Source organism: Lactuca serriola, chromosome 6 (genome assembly GCF_051521515.1).
Source record: "Lactuca serriola cultivar US96UC23 chromosome 6, Lser_US96UC23_V15, whole genome shotgun sequence".
NCBI classification, from domain to species: Eukaryota; Viridiplantae; Streptophyta; class Magnoliopsida; order Asterales; family Asteraceae; genus Lactuca; species Lactuca serriola.
In genome coordinates, this window is record NC_136413.1 from 8,943,826 (window position 1) to 8,962,644 (window position 18,819).

At 34.2% G+C, this 18,819-nt stretch overlaps 2 protein-coding genes across 2 annotated transcripts; one reads left to right on the forward strand and one right to left on the reverse strand.

The window, feature by feature from the left end:
- Positions 1-6,100: 6,100 nt before the first annotated feature.
- On the reverse strand, positions 6,101-8,160 carry LOC145058947 (Pentatricopeptide repeat (PPR) superfamily protein). The gene has a single exon (XM_079006825.1). The coding sequence runs from the start codon at positions 8,052-8,054 to the stop codon at positions 6,237-6,239; it is 1,818 nt and encodes a 605-aa protein (XP_078862951.1). The 5' UTR covers positions 8,055-8,160; the 3' UTR covers positions 6,101-6,236.
- Positions 8,161-10,931: 2,771 nt separating this feature from the next.
- LOC145056729 (beta-adaptin-like protein B) lies at positions 10,932-15,449 on the forward strand. The gene is made up of 11 exons (XM_079004451.1): positions 10,932-11,165; positions 11,762-11,959; positions 12,035-12,148; positions 12,235-12,485; positions 12,561-12,696; positions 12,790-12,969; positions 13,053-13,145; positions 13,229-13,440; positions 13,506-13,842; positions 13,924-14,679; positions 14,863-15,449. Exons 1-11 carry the CDS (start codon positions 11,079-11,081, stop codon positions 15,160-15,162), a joined length of 2,664 nt encoding a protein of 887 aa, XP_078860577.1. The 5' UTR covers positions 10,932-11,078; the 3' UTR covers positions 15,163-15,449.
- Positions 15,450-18,819: the final 3,370 nt, after the last annotated feature.

The following is an 18,819-nucleotide window of genomic DNA, read 5'->3' on the forward strand; positions in this document are numbered from 1 at the left end:
AAGGTTTGAGGCCATATGGGATTAGTATTATTCTTGTGTTTCACTTTGCATGTTTTGACTTCCTGAATAATTTAATTGGTTGAGAACAGTCAAATTATTCAAACAGGGACATAGTCGTTCATATGTTGGAAGTAGATATGAATGAAGACTGTCGTGAATTGGCGTGTGGATTGTCTAAAGAGTATTAGACATAAGCAAATGTTTGCTGCAACGTTCATGAGTGCTTATGAATATGATTTGAGCATTGGATTAAACCCACGCTCACTTGGATCACTTCATGGATTGTTATCATAAGTGATTAGTGAGACGATAATATCTTATATTCTTGAAACCGAGATGTGTGAGTTGTATCTTGCAAGTCGGTTACACATTAATAATATGTAAACGCATCAGTAACTTGGTGTTATAAAACATATTGTTGTGTGTGATTTGGTGAGTGAGTGCAAGCGAGCATTGAGTCAAAGTTTATCCATTCCTTTTATTCAAAGTAGGATAAAAGCGATATCTATGGGCCCCTCGATGATTTAGTGATGACACCTAAGTGCTTGGCCAAGCCGATATTAATTTGATGTGTTCAAATTGTAGTCTGTTGTCAGTCGTCATAAATCTGAATTCGAGAAACAACACATAGACAGAGAGAATGATTTAGATCCATGTCTCAGTCTATACGATATCTAGAATGGAGGAATATATGATCCCTTATCTAAAGGACACGCGTATCTGATAGGATCAGAGTTGACAGCGGCTTTGGAAAGCTACGATTGCAGATCAGGATCTGAAGTCATACGCAGAATAGTTATTAGACTTATCCAAGTGGGAGACTGTTGGATTAGTGTCTAAGTCCATAACTATTTTGGTATGTACTTGACCCGATGGTGCATGGTCCTTTTGGGTTGCCTTCACCAAAGCAACTTGATAGGATGAATAATGGAGAGAAATGATTAAATATGATTTATTAATATATTATGAGAATAATATATTAAAGGAGAAATCATATTGTTTAATTAATATTAGTCAAGAATTAATAAGAATTAATTTTGTGGCTAAAAGACATTAATTAAACTTAAGGGACTAGAACTGTCAATTGTGTGATAGTTGAATATTGAGCTAATGGACTCCATATTAAAGGGGTGGACGAATTCTATGGGGAAACCCATTAGAAATCGTCCAAAGGCTTTAAGGAAGGAGCCCATGGGTTGCTTAGGGCTTAAGCATCCAAATTAGGGTTTCCTTGTTAGATAACCCTAATAGCCTCACTATTTAAGGAACCCTTATGCCCCAAAAACGTGGACAAAACTTCTTCTAGGGTTTCCACACGTTTTGAGCAGCCTCCTTCTCTTCTCCTCTTCATCCTCTTGCTCTTGGTGTTTGTGAACCATTAGAGGAGTGACATTTGTGACTCTAAGCTTCCTAAAGTCAATACAAGAAGGATTTGAGATTGTTATTGCTACATAACAATCAAGGTATGATCTAAAACCTAATTTATATGTTATATTGATTATCATATGCTAGATCTAGGGTTTATAGTCTTGGATAACTTGCATGTACAATAGAGAAACCTAGATCCAAGCATTAGGGTTTGTATGAGCACATAGGATGTTCTTATGGCCAAAACCCATCAGTCTGGTGAGTAGATAGGGTTTTCAAATATTGTTTTAAGTATATTTTAACACGAAAAATAGATTTAACCCTAATTACTCGTTCCTTTTATTCTCACTCTTTGATCCTAAAATGATAATCTCAAGGGTTTTATCCTAAAGGATCTTTGTAATAACAACTAGACAACATTGCTTCGAGGATTCCTTAGCAATACATGTATATAAGGCAACCATGAGGGGGATAAAGTAGACAAATTAACACAATCCACACTCCAAAATATTATGACTCATTAACACCTACATATTGTAAGTCTGCTAGTGTTTCATTGGACTGTCTAGAATAGTCAATGGTCGTCATCAATACTCTACTAGATGACTGCCCTCAGTTGGGCATAGTCTCTTACCATTACATTATCTATGGTATGGTTTCTCACCATTATTCTATCTCTAGCATGGTCTATCACCATTATATTATCTCTTTTCTTTCTCTACCCTTTTTACCCGATACAATATAAGTATAATAAAGTACATATATAATTTATTGTGAGTAAAACTCATGATCTCATTTAGCACAATTCTGAAGAACAGATAATAAGCACATATGACATCTAATCAAATTAAATATGTGATATCTATGTGTAAGTTAGAAGTAACTATGCACTCACTTGATAAAAGTTGATACCTTGGAATTTACGCAGAACTTCGCCTTGGCACTTTATCTTTTCCTATGACATGACATATGTTCATATTACTAAGTCTTAGTCTAGATTCCTCACTAATCTTAATGTCTACATCAAGGTCTATCAAGTAAGGAACAACCAGGTAGGATCATATTGGAGGTAGGGTCTGTTTGGTATACAGAGTATACTGTTTAGAAATCCCACTTTAAACACCTCATTAAATCCAGCATATACATCATCCCCATAAGTAGATCAACCAATATAATGACTTGGAATCACTAGTAAATCTTAATTATAGGTTTATAATAACAAATATGACTATAATTACAAGTTACACTTAAATAAAATAAGTGTAACTTAACTTATAGAGCTTTCTGATGAAAACCAGGAACTAAGCAGACAAAACTCTGACCTGAGAGCTTGTAATCAGCAACTATCTGACACCTTAGGGCTTTGCCGAAGACTTAATTATAAAGAAGGTTTCTGACCAAAATGGAGAGAAAATTGAGGGAGAAAGCTGGAAGGTGTGGGAAATCGAATTTGTAAGGCATTTTTGGCTTACACATCACGCATCCGGCCGGTATGTGTTGGGCACTCGATCAGGGTTGCTGACATGGCGTCGTCTGGGTGGTGATACTTGGCAGATTCTGGGTGGTGTGTCAGTGCACACCGCGCGCTCTGTCGTTGCGCGTGAATTTTTATAGATCTTTAAAAATTCATATCTTCTTGATACAAGCTCCGTTTTTTACGTTCTTTATATTCACACGTAGGTATCGATGAGATCTACGAGTTTCCTTTAGACTCTGTCGGCTAATTTTGACTTTATTTTTAAAGTTATATTTTCAACAGACTTAGACTGCTAAAGTCCGTTAAAAATTTATAACTCTCTTGTTCGATGTCCATTCTCAACTGTCTTTATATCAATGTAATCCTATTAATGAGATCTTTGGTTCTCGTTTAGATTATTTTTCCTAACAATCGACCGGTTTCTATTTCGGTTTCGGAGTCGTATACCGCTACGTTGAAACTTTGAAAAATCATAACTTCCTCTCACGAAGTTATATTTAGGCGTTCTTTATATATATGCTATCGGTTTTACGATTCCTATGACTTTTTCTTAGATTATTTATCATAAATAATCTTCTATCAAAATATTAGTTTTAATCAACTAGTCTTATCTTGCGAGCATTACAAGTATCTCCCCCGTCCCAGAATCATCAGCAAAATAGGGTTTGTATAATGACTCTGTACGTTACCATTCCATCCTAGGTAATAACCGTCACTGAGAAAATAAAAAATAAAAAATGCAAAGTTTTTTTGAGTAAATAAATAAAATTGAGGTTTAATAAAAGGAAATTACAATATATAAGATTTTTTTATGATATTAACCTATTATTTACTTTTTTTTTTAAACGGAAAATCTAACTTATTCCTAAACTACTTTTTAAATCCACTTATATCCACGACGAAACTTGAACCCTCAACCTCAAAAAGGAAAGACAACACCGAATATCGCTAGTAACAAACATGGATTTTGTTTTGTGTTGTGATAAATCTCAAAGCCTTTTTTGGAAAAAGAAAAAAAACAAGTTTTTACAAAACACAAAAAGGAATCAAACGCATACAGATGATGCTATTTATTTCATCGGACATAAATTCACCTCCCCTTTCACCTTTTTTATGTTTTTGCAATGAGACAGTTAGTGGGGTAGTCTTTATCAACACCAAAAATGGTGACCAACGGTCCTTTTCATATCCCTAATGTTTTGATTCTTTTGTTTGTACCCGTTCAAGACATTGATCGGTAAATTCGGATATTACATATACAAGTCACTATCATGTTATTATTCCTTCTCTTAGAAACTACAAAAATGATTTTGTGTATTAGTAGTATATTCTAGTTTGACAAGTAAAAGTTAAACCACAATTATTTTTTACTTGTATTATAAATAAAGACAAAACTGCACAAATGGTCCCTGTGGTTAGCTCAAAATTGCCACTTTGGTCCAAAAAAGTTTGGACTAGCACCACAGGTCCAAACTTTTCATTTTGTTGCGAATTTGGTCCAATTTGGTATGAACTTTTTTATAATGACAATTTTGCCCTTACTATTTTTTTTCTTTTTCAGTTTTTTTATTAGTTCTATTATTTTTTTGATGAAATAAAAAAAACAAAATAAAAAAACCAACTAACCCATCCATCTCTCTCTCTCTCTCTCTCTCTCTCTCTCCACCGTGTCACCGGAAACCAGTGATAGCTGCCGAAAGCCACTGCCACCTGCCGGAAACCACCACAATCTGTCGGAAATCGCCGCCACAACCACCATTCTTGTCGGAAACCACCTCCAAAACCTCCATTCTATCCGCATTTCATCTTTCTTCTTCTTCACTCTCTTCTTCTCCGAAAACCTCATGAACTATCACCACCATTTGATGAATTCAAACATAATTTTTCCAAATATGAAGAACAAAACATTCTATTTTTTCTGATCTGAAGAACAAGAAGTACTTACAAACTTGAAAACCACAAGATTAACTAGATTTGTAAAGGCACAAGAACTATTTACAGATTTGTAGAAGCTTAACATTCTTAAATCAAAATTCAAAAAAAAAAATCTACACTGATATGGATCAAGAAAGATGAACACGATGCTGATATGGATCTAGAAAGACCAAGACAAAAAAAACTGGCAGCGAATACGTTGCCTGAGTCGTTCGAAGGTGTTGAAACCCCTTCATCAGAGCTTCCATCGTCTTTAGATCTTGAAAAAAGGACGATAGGTTTTTTTTTCAGAATTATAAAGGACGAAACTAGGATTTTTCTCAGTTTCTCTTCTTCTCCGTCGCCCTTCCCATATGGATTAGGTTTTTGTCCTGAAAATCGAGCTACCACTGTGGGATGGGTTTCCAGATATAAAGAGGAAGAGGGTTTTCAGATCGATAGGTTTGAAGAAAGTTTTCAGACTTCACCGGTGTAGATCTGTTCTCGTCTAAGGAGATTGGAGACATGAGCTCGCGACTGAAGACTCTCGAGGCAAAGAGGCGGATTTTGATTCAAGGTTTTATCCTCCACCGTTTCGTCTTCAGATCACCATGTGTGACTTCAGATGAAGAACCCGAGAAGTGATGAACTCGATTTGATTCCGTCTTCTAATTTCATATTCTTCTTTCTCCATTATTCGATCTTCCCTCTATTTTCCCTTCCTTGATTGTTTAGGGAGAAAAGTCTAGAGAAGAAACATATCTCAGATCTCGTTTTGGTTGGACGAGAGAGAGAGAGAGAGAGAGAGAGAGAGAGAGAGAGAGAGAGAGAGAGAGAGAGAGAGAGAGAGAGAGAGAGAGAGAAAAGGAGGGGTTAGTTGGTTTTTTTAATTTATTTCATCAAAAAATTAATAGAATTAATAAAAAAACTGAAAAAGTAAAAAAAAAAATTAAGGGCAAAATCGTCATTATAAAAAAGTTCATATCAAATTGGACCAAACTCGCAACAAAATGAAAAGTTTGGACCTATGGTGCTAGTCCAAACTTTTTTGGACCAAAGTGGCAATTTTGAGCTAACCACAGGGACCATTTGTGCAGTTTTGTCATAAATAAATGTTACTTGAATGTAGAAATGCGATTTTATAAGGGTTTATGTCATATTTAGGTTAAGAAATATCTCTAACTTACTCATTTACCCATTTAGTCATGAAAGTTCTAATATGGACAAGTTTTCCACTAAAATTAAACGAACGATTTATCAACAATTAAGTGAGAAACTCGTTTTCTTTTATGTATCCATTAAATTTAGTTGGTAATACATATTGCACCTAAGAAAACACCATTCAACTATAAAAATTCTTGATTTCCAAATAAACTCCAAACACTATTATAGGAATTTGAGAAAAACTAGTTTGTTCAAACTTTAAATTATGCAAATGGATACCCAAATATCAACTACAAACTCAACATAAAACCGATCATTTCCCTCTTAAACTAACACTCTTCCTTTTCTGACTTAATGCGAATCTACGCGCCATAGAAGGATTATAAAACTTTCTCATGTGTTGAGACAATCTATGAATACCACGAAGATCACCAATTCTTGAAAGTTGCATCAAGAAAGAATCAAACTTTTGATAAGGCAATTTCATATCTTTATTCAAAACTTCTTCCAAAAGACCACAAGCATCCTCTATTCTTTCACACCCAAAAAGCCCTTCTATCATTACACAATAAGAATCAGTATCATGAATATCCATCTCATCCCATATCTCAAACGCCCTAATCGGATCACTAATCTTGAAAAACATCATAATTAGCATGTTATAAGATTGGACACTTGGCACACAACCCGCTTCAATCATTTTCTTGAAAAGATTACATGCTTCTTTACTATCTTTATGATCACAAAGAACCTTTAGAAAACAATTGTATGTAACAATGTCAGGAGGGTAACCTTTGTTTTTCATATCTTCCAAGAATTTATAAGCATAATCGACTTTTCCAGCTAAGCACATCCCTTCAATCATTTCTCTATATGTTGAAACATCAGGGAGGCATCCACTAGATGCCATGTCATCAACAAGTTTAAAACATTCATCCATTTTATTTTCACGTGCAAATGCAACAATCATGATAGCATATGTTTTAGCAGTGGGTGAAGACATGAATGTACCTTTTTCTTTCATGAATTTCAAAAGTTCATAAGCTTCTGAGATCATTCCAGATTTACAAAACGTATCAATGGCAGTGTTGTAGGTGAAATTTTCTGGGGTATGGCCCATTTGGATCATTTCATCAAGTATTTGCATACTTCTTTTAGGGTTTCTCACTCTACACCAACCGAAAAACAAGATGTTATATGTGCTAGCATTGGGCTTGACTTTGTTCTTTATCCTCATGAACATGGATTCAGCATCTTCAACTAAACAAGACTTGCAAAAAGCATCTATTAACACGTTGAACGCATCGATTTCTGGCTGGAGTTTTTTAAGCTTGACTTTTTTCTTCTTTGCAAACTTATGGAGATGAGTCAAATGCTTATCTGCATACTGCTTCAGAATCTTTAACAATGCTTCGATAGGCACTTTAGTTTTGTTGTTTCTCTTCATGTAATCTAGAAGATCACAAACTATACGATATTGTTTTGCCTTGTATTTTGTATTTGATAGGATATCGATCATCTCATTATATGCCTGAGGTTCATGACTGTAGTTTTCTTGATTCCCAGCCCATGTGAAGAACCGAAAAGCTAAAGTCTCCTGATATCTAAGACTCCCTAAAATCTCGATCACCAAGGGCGTAGTCAATTGAACACCAGCTTCGTCAAGAGACCTCTCCATGTAACTATTTTGTGGGTTGTTAGGCTTACAATCTATGATAATATTGTACAAATTTTCACCAACAATGGAAGTTGGAACACATCCTTTAGGTTGTTTATCTACAGTGGTATCATCAGAACCAGAATCACCATCTTTTTCATCCAATTCACCATCACTGCTTAAAGGTGAAACTTGCCCACCAGGTGTTCGATCAAATGCATCATTACCACCTCCACTATAAGAGTGAATCAGTGTCAAATTACGATTACCCATTTGTCGAAACAAACTCAGAAGTGAAATGCGACTAAATTCCAATGATTTAAGTGACGAATTCGACATGGATGCATTGAAAGAGCTATGATACGGAGGTATTGACGAACTTACAATTGGCGAGAGCTTATGATGATATAACATGTAGGAGAAGATGCTACGGCGATGAATTTGGGTAACGAGAGTAATGTTGATTCGTAACATTTGCAAGAAATGGATTTAACGAAATCGAATCAATTAATCGATCGATAAGATTGATATTCACTTATTTGTACGCTCGTGAGAATGGTGTTTCTCAATTTTGACTCCCTATTAGTCAACATCTATATAGTTTATACAGTAGGTTGGATTTTTTTCATTATTATTTAGGCGTTTGTTTTTTGAAACCTATTTGGGATTATTTTTAAGTTTAAAAATTCTTTTTATAAAAGTTTTTTTTTGTAAAATTCTTTTGAAGAAACAAAAGCTAAAAATGGGTTTTAAAAAGTATTTGGGTAGTATTTTTTGACTTTTGAATATGATTTAGCTTTAAAAGTCCACAAGTTACAAAAAATCACATTTTCTTGATTTTTGAAAACTCACTCTTTTATTCTTTAGGCAGGAGGGAGGGGTAACATGCTTAGCATGTTGCCACATCAATTTTTTTGATGTCATGTTAATTTTTTTGAAGTCGGGAGTGGTAACATGCTTAGCATATTGCCACATCAAATTTTTTGATGCAATGTCAAATTTTTTGAAGCCGCAAGAAAATGATAACATTTAGAGTAAATTACTGAAATCGTCCCTATGATTTGGTTAAAATTACATGTTTGGTGATGAAGAAAATGATAGCATTTAGAGTAAATTACTGAAATCGTCCCTATGGTTTGGTCAAAATTACATGTTTGGTCCCTAACATTTTTTTTGTACTCGGATCGTCCCTATGGTTTGGTAAAAATTGCATGTTTGGTCCCTAACTTTATGTATGTAAGGGACAGAAAATGCAACAAAATCAAACCACCGGGACGAAAAACGCAACAAAATCAAACCATAGGGACGATCCGAGTGTAAAAAAAAGTTAGGGACCAAATGTGCAATTTTGACCAAACCACAAGGACGATTTCAGTAATTTACTCTAGCATTTAAACTACAAAATGTAAGGAGTGGTGGCGTGTTAATTGAATGAGTTTTATTTTAGAAAAAAATATAAAAAATAAGAAAAGAAAAGTTTCAACCAATAAAAACTCACTATCTAAATTTCTCTCTTCTCTCGTCTCGTTGTATGCATGGCGAGTAGGGGTGTTCAAAACCGGATATCCGAAAATTCGGATATCCGAATTTCGGATATCCGAAAATTCGGATAGTTGATTTTTGATATCCGAATCCGTATCCGAAAATTCGGATATCCGAAATTTCGGATACGGATTCGAATATTAAACCGGATATCCGAATTTCATTAGTTTTAAACCACATCCGAACATCTGATCCGTAAAATCACCGCAACTCTTAAAATTAATAATAGCAACTATGTTAAATCTTGAGACATAGATGGATATCGATAGCAACAAATAAATATATGTAGCATTTACTAAATAGTTTTTTATTATAAGCCAACGAACCTGGATTATAATAAACAAATATATAACGATTGTAAAAGGAAAGGTTTGCAATAAAAGTTTGGAAAGAATGGTCACGAAAAAGTTAAAAATGGTGGGGAACATTAGACCATTAAGCATATAAATGTTTCTAATTTCTCATTTTAAAATTTTAAAAAATAAAGAAAAAATATTTTTTTCGGATATCGGATATCCGAAATATCCGAAACTTTATAAATTCACTATCCGTATCCGAATCCGAAAAACCGGATATCCGAAATTTCGGATAATTTCGGATCGAATTTTCGGATCGGATATTTCAGATGCGAATATTTTTGAACACCCCTAATGGCGAGAGAATTATGGCAAATGATTTAGCATCTTGAAAGGAGTGGTACTAGCATTCATAGCGAGTTAAAAGGCGAGAGGGGTGGCGAGCCACTCCTTCAAGCCTTACAAAAAATTATTTTGAAAAGAATTTTTGCATCTTTCAAACATCTTTATAACCTTTTAGAAAAGTTAAAAGGCAAAAATCATTTAAAAAATATTCCCAAACACATAAATCGTTTTTAACTAAAAAAATAAAATCAAACTCACGGTTATTTATATATTGATTTATAGTCTTACTTATGGAAAGTGACATAAGATATTTTTGATAAGGAATGACTAGATATATCTCTTACTAGTCTAACTTGTTTTTCATTTATTTGTGAGTAATGTGTTGAGATTGGCTACATGATAATGTGTCCATGCTTTCTCCATTGATAAATTTTCGTTTTCATATATTAAGGGGTGTTTGGCTTAGCTTTTCAAGGGCAAAAGTCCTCTTTGGAAAAGTCAAAAGTCAGAAAACCTGACTTTTCCAAAAAGTTAATTTTTACTTGTATACAAATCCAAAAGTAGCTTTTAAAATGCATTTGCCAAACATCTTTTGTCTTCTATCTTTTCCTAAAAGTAGAAGACAAATGATGTTTGGCAAATGCATTTTAAAAGCTACTTTTGGATTTGTATACAAGTAAAAATTAACTTTTTGGAAAAGTCAGGTTTTCTGACTTTTTGTGACTTTTCCAAAAAGGACTTTTGCCCCTGAAAAGCTAAGCCAAACACCCCTTTAAATTTTCTACTCGTATTTTTTTTGTTTTCGTTTTCGTATATGATCAATGAACGGGTACACTGTGATTTACGTTCTATATGACCAACATGGAAAAGAAAAATCACTTCTCGAACTCAAAAACAAGAAAAGTGGATCCAAATTTGAACTTGCATCCTACTTATGTATTTTTACCTCTTGGAGCAAGCATGTAAAGACAACAATTACTATAATATTCATTTAACTTGTGCTTCTAAAATGGGTCATCATAACACATGTACATATATTATACAAAGATACAACCCTTCCTATATATGATTCCATATCATCGTCTTAATTTTCATTTTTTTTTTAAAGTAGAGTAAATTACATTTTTGGTCCCTGAGGCCTGATCCAGTGATCCTCTTGAAACACGTTTGACAAGTAAAGGCTACGACCGGGTTCGCTTTAAACCCGTTTGCATTTCATCAAATCTCGCTCGCTATTTCCCCCAATCCTCTGCTGAAAACCGTCTTCTTCCCCCTGAAGTAGCTGTCGGCTCCGATCGCCAGTTCGCCACCAGATATGAGCGGCCATGATTCAAAATACTTCTCCACAACTAAGAAAGGAGAAATCCCTGAGCTCAAAGAGGAGCTCAATTCTCAGTATAAGGTTCTACTTTTTTCTCTTTCGTTTATACACAGTAATATGTACCTATAGATCTATATGAGGTTATTGTAATTGGTTGTATTGATCTAGTCATTTAATAACTAGATTTGCATAACTATATTATCAGATCTATTGTCGTATCAAATGGTTTCATCGATGAGATCGTTGTAGTTTGTTGATTGGGAGCATGAATTTACATGTAGTAGGATTTTGAATTACTCTGCAAATTTGTTATAGTCTTAAGTAGTTGTGATTAGGTTCCTTCTCTTCTCTGAAGCTCCGATATTCTGTTCTCCTGAAAACTGAAAAATATATACATGGAGTAATGAATTAATCAGTCATGATGAGCTTTAGTTTTAGTTTGAGCGTTCAAGGCTACTGGTCTGGAAAACCATGAACTTTCCCTGTGAATACTTACAGGTGGCAGTAACCACTGAACTACACAGAAGTTGGACAATGCAGCCTTTGCATTTTACAAATTCTTTTAGTTTCAATCTTTGAGTGTTTTACTTTTTTGTGATCTGAAAGCACATAATGATGGCTAATTTGCATTACTGTCAGCTAGTCGATTTGATGAAAATCTTTTTTCTGCGTTCCAGGATAAGAGAAAAGATGCTGTTAAAAAGACAATTGCAGCTATGACAGTTGGGAAGGATGTATCATCACTTTTCACAGATGTCTTGAACTGTATGCAGACTGAAAATTTGGAGCTCAAAAAGCTTGTATACTTGTATCTCATCAATTATGCTAAAAGTCAACCTGACCTAGCAATACTTGCAGTTAATACCTTCGTGAAGGTATAAACTCACTTTTCACATCAACATAATTGTTCCCCATTAAAGACACTGATTTTGTTTTTATACATGTAACAGGATACACAAGATCCAAATCCTTTAATCCGGGCTTTAGCTGTTCGAACAATGGGATGCATCCGAGTTGATAAAATCACAGAATATCTTTGTGACCCCCTCCAGAGGTGTCTCAAGGTTAACATCGTCTTTATTTCATGCTTTGATGTTCAATGATCAATCAACTACAAATATATTAAGATGATTTAAATTGTCTTCAACAGGATGACGACCCATATGTTCGAAAAACAGCAGCTATATGTGTTGCTAAACTTTATGACATCAATGCTGAGTTAGTTGAAGATAGAGGTTTTCTTGACGCCCTAAAAGATCTCATATCTGACAATAACCCCATGGTAGTAGCAAATGCTGTTGCAGCTCTTGCTGAAATTCAAGATAACAGCAGTACACCCATTTTTGAGATCACTAGCCAGACCTTGTCAAAGCTCCTTACAGCTCTAAACGAATGCACTGAGTGAGTATGCTATTAAAGTCATTTACTATTTATCTACTAATTTGTGGTATTAAAGTCGTTTTTGACATTATTCAGATGGGGTCAAGTTTTTATATTGGATGCTCTTTCAAAATACAAGGCAGAAGATGCTCGTGAAGCTGAAAATATAGTAGAGAGAGTTACTCCAAGACTGCAACATGCAAATTGTGCTGTAGTTCTTTCAGCTGTTAAGGTGTGTTGTGTTATACTGATCTTTTACTTAATTTATCTTTTCTTATATTTCTGATTATTATTATTATTATTATTATTATTATTGATTTTGTAGATGATTCTTCAACAAATGGAACTCATCACTAGTCCTGATGTGGTACGGAATTTGTGCAAGAAAATGGCTCCTCCACTTGTAACATTACTTTCTGCAGAACCTGAGATTCAATATGTTGCATTAAGGAACATTAACCTTATTGTACAGAAGCGCCCTACAATCCTTGCCCATGAAATTAAGGTATATTGTTTTTTTTTTTTTTTTTTTTTATATCATTTTGTCTGAAAAAGAGTATAAAATCTAAAGTAGTACCTATTTTCCAGGTGTTCTTTTGCAAGTACAATGATCCAATCTATGTGAAGATGGAAAAGTTAGAGATCATGATAAAGCTTGCTTCAGATAGAAACATAGACCAGGTAATTAGGGTTTGTTTTGTTTCCTTTTTTTGACCAAATGACTATTTTATCCTTACATTCCAATAAATTTTACACTTTGTCAGGTATTATTGGAATTTAAAGAATACGCAACCGAAGTAGATGTAGATTTTGTGAGAAAAGCTGTTCGTGCTATTGGTCGATGTGCTATAAAATTAGAAAGAGCAGCTGAACGTTGCATTAGTGTTCTTCTAGAACTTATCAAAATCAAAGTCAACTATGTTGTTCAAGAAGCCATTATAGTCATCAAAGACATTTTCAGAAGATACCCCAACACGTAAGTTTCTAGAACCTTTGTAGTATTCCAAAACACAACTTTTTAATCCAAATCTTTCTTTTCAGATATGAATCTATTATAGCTACACTTTGTGAGAGTTTGGACACATTAGATGAACCAGAAGCTAAGGCATCAATGATTTGGATAATTGGTGAATATGCTGAAAGAATCGATAATGCTGATGAGCTTCTAGAAAGTTTTCTGGAAACCTTTCCGGAAGAACCTGCACAAGTTCAGTTACAGTTATTAACTGCAACTGTAAAACTTTTTCTTAAAAAACCAACTGAAGGACCACAACAAATGATTCAGGTTGTTTTAAATAATGCCACTGTGGAAACCGATAATCCAGATCTTCGTGATCGTGCTTATATATATTGGCGTCTTCTTTCAACCGACCCCGAGGTTTGTTTTTTTTCTTTAAAACAGAAATTTTTAGAAAATTAAAAAAAAAACTAATATTAAAATAACTATTTGATATGTCAGGCTGCAAAAGATGTTGTTTTAGCTGAGAAACCAGTGATAAGTGACGACTCAAACCAATTCGATTCCTCTCTCCTTGATGAACTTTTAGCAAATGTTGCCACTTTATCATCAGTATACCACAAGCTTCCGGAAACATTCGTGACACGTGTCAAAACCTTACAGAAAACAGAAGAGGAAGAGTTTCCGGAAGGTTCCGAAGGAGGGTATTCCGAAACATCATCTGCACATGTTCCTGATAACGGGATAATCACATCACCGCCACCTGTCGCCCCTGTCCCCGACCTGCTCGATCTCATTGGTCTTGATAATGATAATGATAGTAATAGTAGTGTGCTATCGGTTGACCGGTCTTCAAAGTCAAAGCCTTCGTTGCCTGTTTTGTTGCCAGCTGGCAGTGGTCAAGGATTGGAAATCAGTGGTCAACTGGTTAGAAAAGATGGTCAGATTTTTTACAGTTTGATGTTTGAGAACAAGAGTGAAGTTGCGTTGGATGGATTTATGATTCAGCTGAACAAGAATACGTTTGGTATTGCGGCTGGTGGGCCGCTTCAGGTCCCGCAAGTGCAACCGGGGACGTGTGAAATGACGGTTTTGCCCATGGTTCTGTTTCAGAATATAGCACCGGGCCCACCCAACTCCCTGTTGCAGGTTGCTGTGAAAAACAATCAACAGCCTGTTTGGTATTTTAGTGATAAAGTCTCGTTGCTTGTGTTGTTTACGGAAGATGGAAGAATGGAACGTGGTGCTTTCCTTGAGGTAATTTTAACTTTAACTTTTTTTTTGACTAAATTTCATTTTTAGTCCCTGAGTAATTTCATCTTACAATTTTGGTGCCTATTAGAGGAAAAAAAAAAGTAACTGGGACGAAAACTGAAAATTTTGAAGAAAATCAGGGGCCAAAAGCGTAAATTGACATAATTTTGTGAACTGTGATTGCAGACATGGAAGTCATTACCGGATTCGAATGAGGTGTCGAAAGAGATGGAGGGAATTGTGATTAGCAATGTGGATGGAATTGTAGAGCAGTTGTCTGTTTGGAATATGTTTTTTATTGCTAAACGTAAGAACGGGAATCAGGATGTATTGTATTTATCAGCTAAGATTCCAAGAGGGATTCCATTCCTGATTGAAATTACAGCGGTTATTGGTGTCCCTGGAATCAAGTGTGCTGTCAAAACTCCAAACCCAGAAATGGCCCCCTTGTTCTTTGATGCCTTGGAATCACTCCTCAAGAGTTAAAAAATAAAAAAAATAAAAAAATTGTGGTGTTTGTCTTTTACTTAAATGTGGACTTTATTGGTTTTGTATTTGTTAGAATATATTATTATGTACATGTTATGAAAAGTTTGTATTTTTTTAGGTGCAGTTTGTTGAACAAACTTTAACACTATTTTGCATATGTAACTGCTGTGGAATGAGATAGTTTGGTTGGGACTCGGGAGTCTATGTAAAAGACCAAATTCCATGTTTGGAATTTTTTCGGTTTAACCAATTTTGTTATTAAATCGAAAGAATTTATTTATTTATTATTATTTTTTTAATAACTATTAAATAAAACTTTGAATTCTATGAAAAACATTGTAGTTTGAAAATTTGTCATTTTAACCTCATGATTTAACCATGGAGTCGTTAGGTTTAAAACATATTTAACCAGAAAATATTTTTTCGGTGGTGTTTGCAATTCATGATTGGGGATAAACACTATGTAGTTAAACTAGAAAATATTATTTTGGTGGTTCGACAAAGAAAAAAAAAATCAAATTATGATGGTTTTTATGGAAATTGTCTTGTTTAAAAAATAACATAAATATCCTTGGTAATGATGTCATTCTATTATTTTGGTGGTTAGACAAAAAAAAATCAAATTATGATGTTTCTTTTATGGAAATCGTCTTATTTAAAAAAGTAACATAAATATCCTTGGTAATGATAATATTCTATTATGTGATCTTTTAATTGGTTTTTCGTTTTAAAAAACAAAAGATTAATTGGAGTATGTGGTTATAAAACCCAGTTATATCCTCGAACATCTTGCTCATTTTTTTATATATAAAATCCAGTCGTTCTAAAGAAAAAGTTTGTCAATTTTTTTATGTTGATCAGTTTGACTAGTTATGACATATAATAGCTTAAAATGGTCCCAATAGATTCCTTTTTTTTTTTAATATCAAAACTTAAAAGGTTGTAGTGGAATATTTAGTGTCAAAATTTTATTAACACCATTAAATCTTTACAAAATTTAATATTGTGATCGCTTTAGCTTGCTATAACAAATTAAACTGATTGACATAAAAATGACATAAAAAAGAAGTTTGATCGTTAAACTTGGATGACTTTTATTTATGTAACTGAAATGTATTTGTTATATAACAAAAATAATTAAATATAATAACTTTTATATAATTTATCCTTTTAATAAGAAGTTATAAAGAGTTAGAGTAAATTATACGAATCGTCCTTTGTATAGATGTCAAAATATACGTTCAGTCTCTATTTTCAAAAATTAATTCAGACCGTAAAATATCACACTTAGTCCTCTAATAGCATAAAATGACTACATTACCCTTTTCAACTTCTGTTTCAATTATATTTAAGGTTTTTGCTTAGTTTTAATTATTAAAAAATATTTTAATTTTATTTATTTATTTATTATTAATTAAATTGTTTAGAAAAAAATAGTGGCCCCATTACATACTCCTCCACCCCCTTTTAATGAATACTCTCACGTCTGAAAACCCTAAAACCTAAATACCCTTTCTCCTTTCTCTCCATCATAAACCACCAATCACTACCTCTCCATTGGAAATCATCGTCCACGCCGTAAACTACCATTTCCCATCGTCAACTACCACCAAAAGTCATCGCTTCTCTCTCTCTCTCTCTCTCACACACACACACACACTCTCTCTCTCTCTCTCTCACACACACACATACACACATGACCAATACAATCACTTGGCATGATCTACATTCTCATAATTTTTCATGTGAATGCTATGGTCTTCCCATAGTCTTCCATATCACTTGCCACATAAACATTCTATCACATCATTTCATTAAGAAATCTTCTACTATCAATCAAACACTTAATTCATTACGTACCTAAACTAGGCATCCATCTAGTAACTTGTAGGTATTTAACATAATACCATTAACATCTAACCTTGCATACATATTCATTCATAATATTATAATTCATATAATTGTACCCTATCTTCATCTAATAACTTGTTGGTATTTAACCTAATACCTTTAACATCTAACCATGCACACATATTCATTCGTAAGACTATAATTCACAGAATCAAAATTTAATGAGAATTATAACTCACCTTGTTAGGCACTGAAAACTAATTATCGATTATCTTCAAGTCCTCCTTTGATGGACATGCTCCTTTCCTTGGCCATAAACCTACTCACATAATATATGATGTGAAAGATCTTGTTTGCCTAAGAGTCATTATAGAATGACATTGATAATAGCATATGATCATATAGGGTTACACCTTATAGCAAGTTACCACTGATTGATTATTTATTAGTATAATTTGATTATTAATAAATATATCAACTAGTATTTATTTGGAAAAACATTATTTTGTGAAAATAATATTTTACCAATGTATTAAGAATTAATGTATCTAAGAAATAATAATAAATATTACAAAACTAGCTTAATATATATAAGATATGTATTTAAATGTTATGTACAACTTTTTGGTCACTTTGAGTGACCATTAAGTCAACATATGTAACTAGCTACTTGAATCAACTAAAGGGCATTTCAACTTTTTCTCCTTTGACCCATATGAAATGATGGTGTTAGACATGAATTTTGATTTGTTTATTACGTCATGCCATGATTGTAAGAAAACCAGAAGGCTAATTAAGGAAAGATATTATGCAAATTGAAGGTCTACTCGTCGAGTCCAAGGGGACAACTCGACGAGTATAAATAAGCTTTTGGGACACGGGTTGAGAAACCAACTCGACGAGCTGGTCTGGGTTTGGGAAACCCTAGATTCGAGATTTTGCACCCTATTTAAGCATCTTAATCCCCCACCTTATGGCCTTATTTCCAGCCTTCAAGTCCTAAATCCTAATCCACGAAACCCTAGAGCTTTGTGTGAGCTTCTGATCCATTTTGAGTAATCTTTGTGTGTTCTTGAAGCTTGAAGAAGAAGGAGCTAGAAGGTTCAAGGAGAAGATAGTAGAACCAGAGACTTCCTTCCATCCTCATCATTTTCTGGTAATCAAGTCTTTAACTTGGCTATTAGTTCATTAGATCTCCTTGATTCCATTTTATGAGGGTTTTGGTCCAAGAAGCTTAGTCCTTGGGTAATAGACATCCCAAGTGACTTATCTTTCAGATCTGTGATCTAGAAGGGGTTTTATGGCATAAAGGTGCAAACTTATGGCCATGGAATCCCCATGCAAGCTTTAAAGTGTTCTTATATCCTTTTAAGCCCCAAAAGGCCATACATAGAAGGAAAGCCTGAGACTTTACGTCTCCAAATGAGGTTTAAGGTCTAGATTTATGTTAGTATGCTTTAGCTCGGAGTATTATGGCTTTTTGGATAATATCTATGTCCTAAAGAACTAGGGTTTTAGCTAAACCCACTAAGAACGACTAGTAGCGAGTAAAGTTGGAAACTTTACCCTTGAGAAGGCATTTTCTGCATGTAGAAGAAGTATGGAGTCTTGATCTGGAGAATAGGGGCTTAATCTGTTAAGGTGGCCTAAACAGATTGGGGGACTCGTCGAGTCCATAGAGGAACTTGACGAGTTGAATCGTGTTGTCCTGATTTCAGTTTAGGGTAGAACTCGACGAGTCTGTGAAGGGACTCGACAAGTTGAGTCGGAAAATCGTGACTATGAGTAGCCAGGGAACTCGGC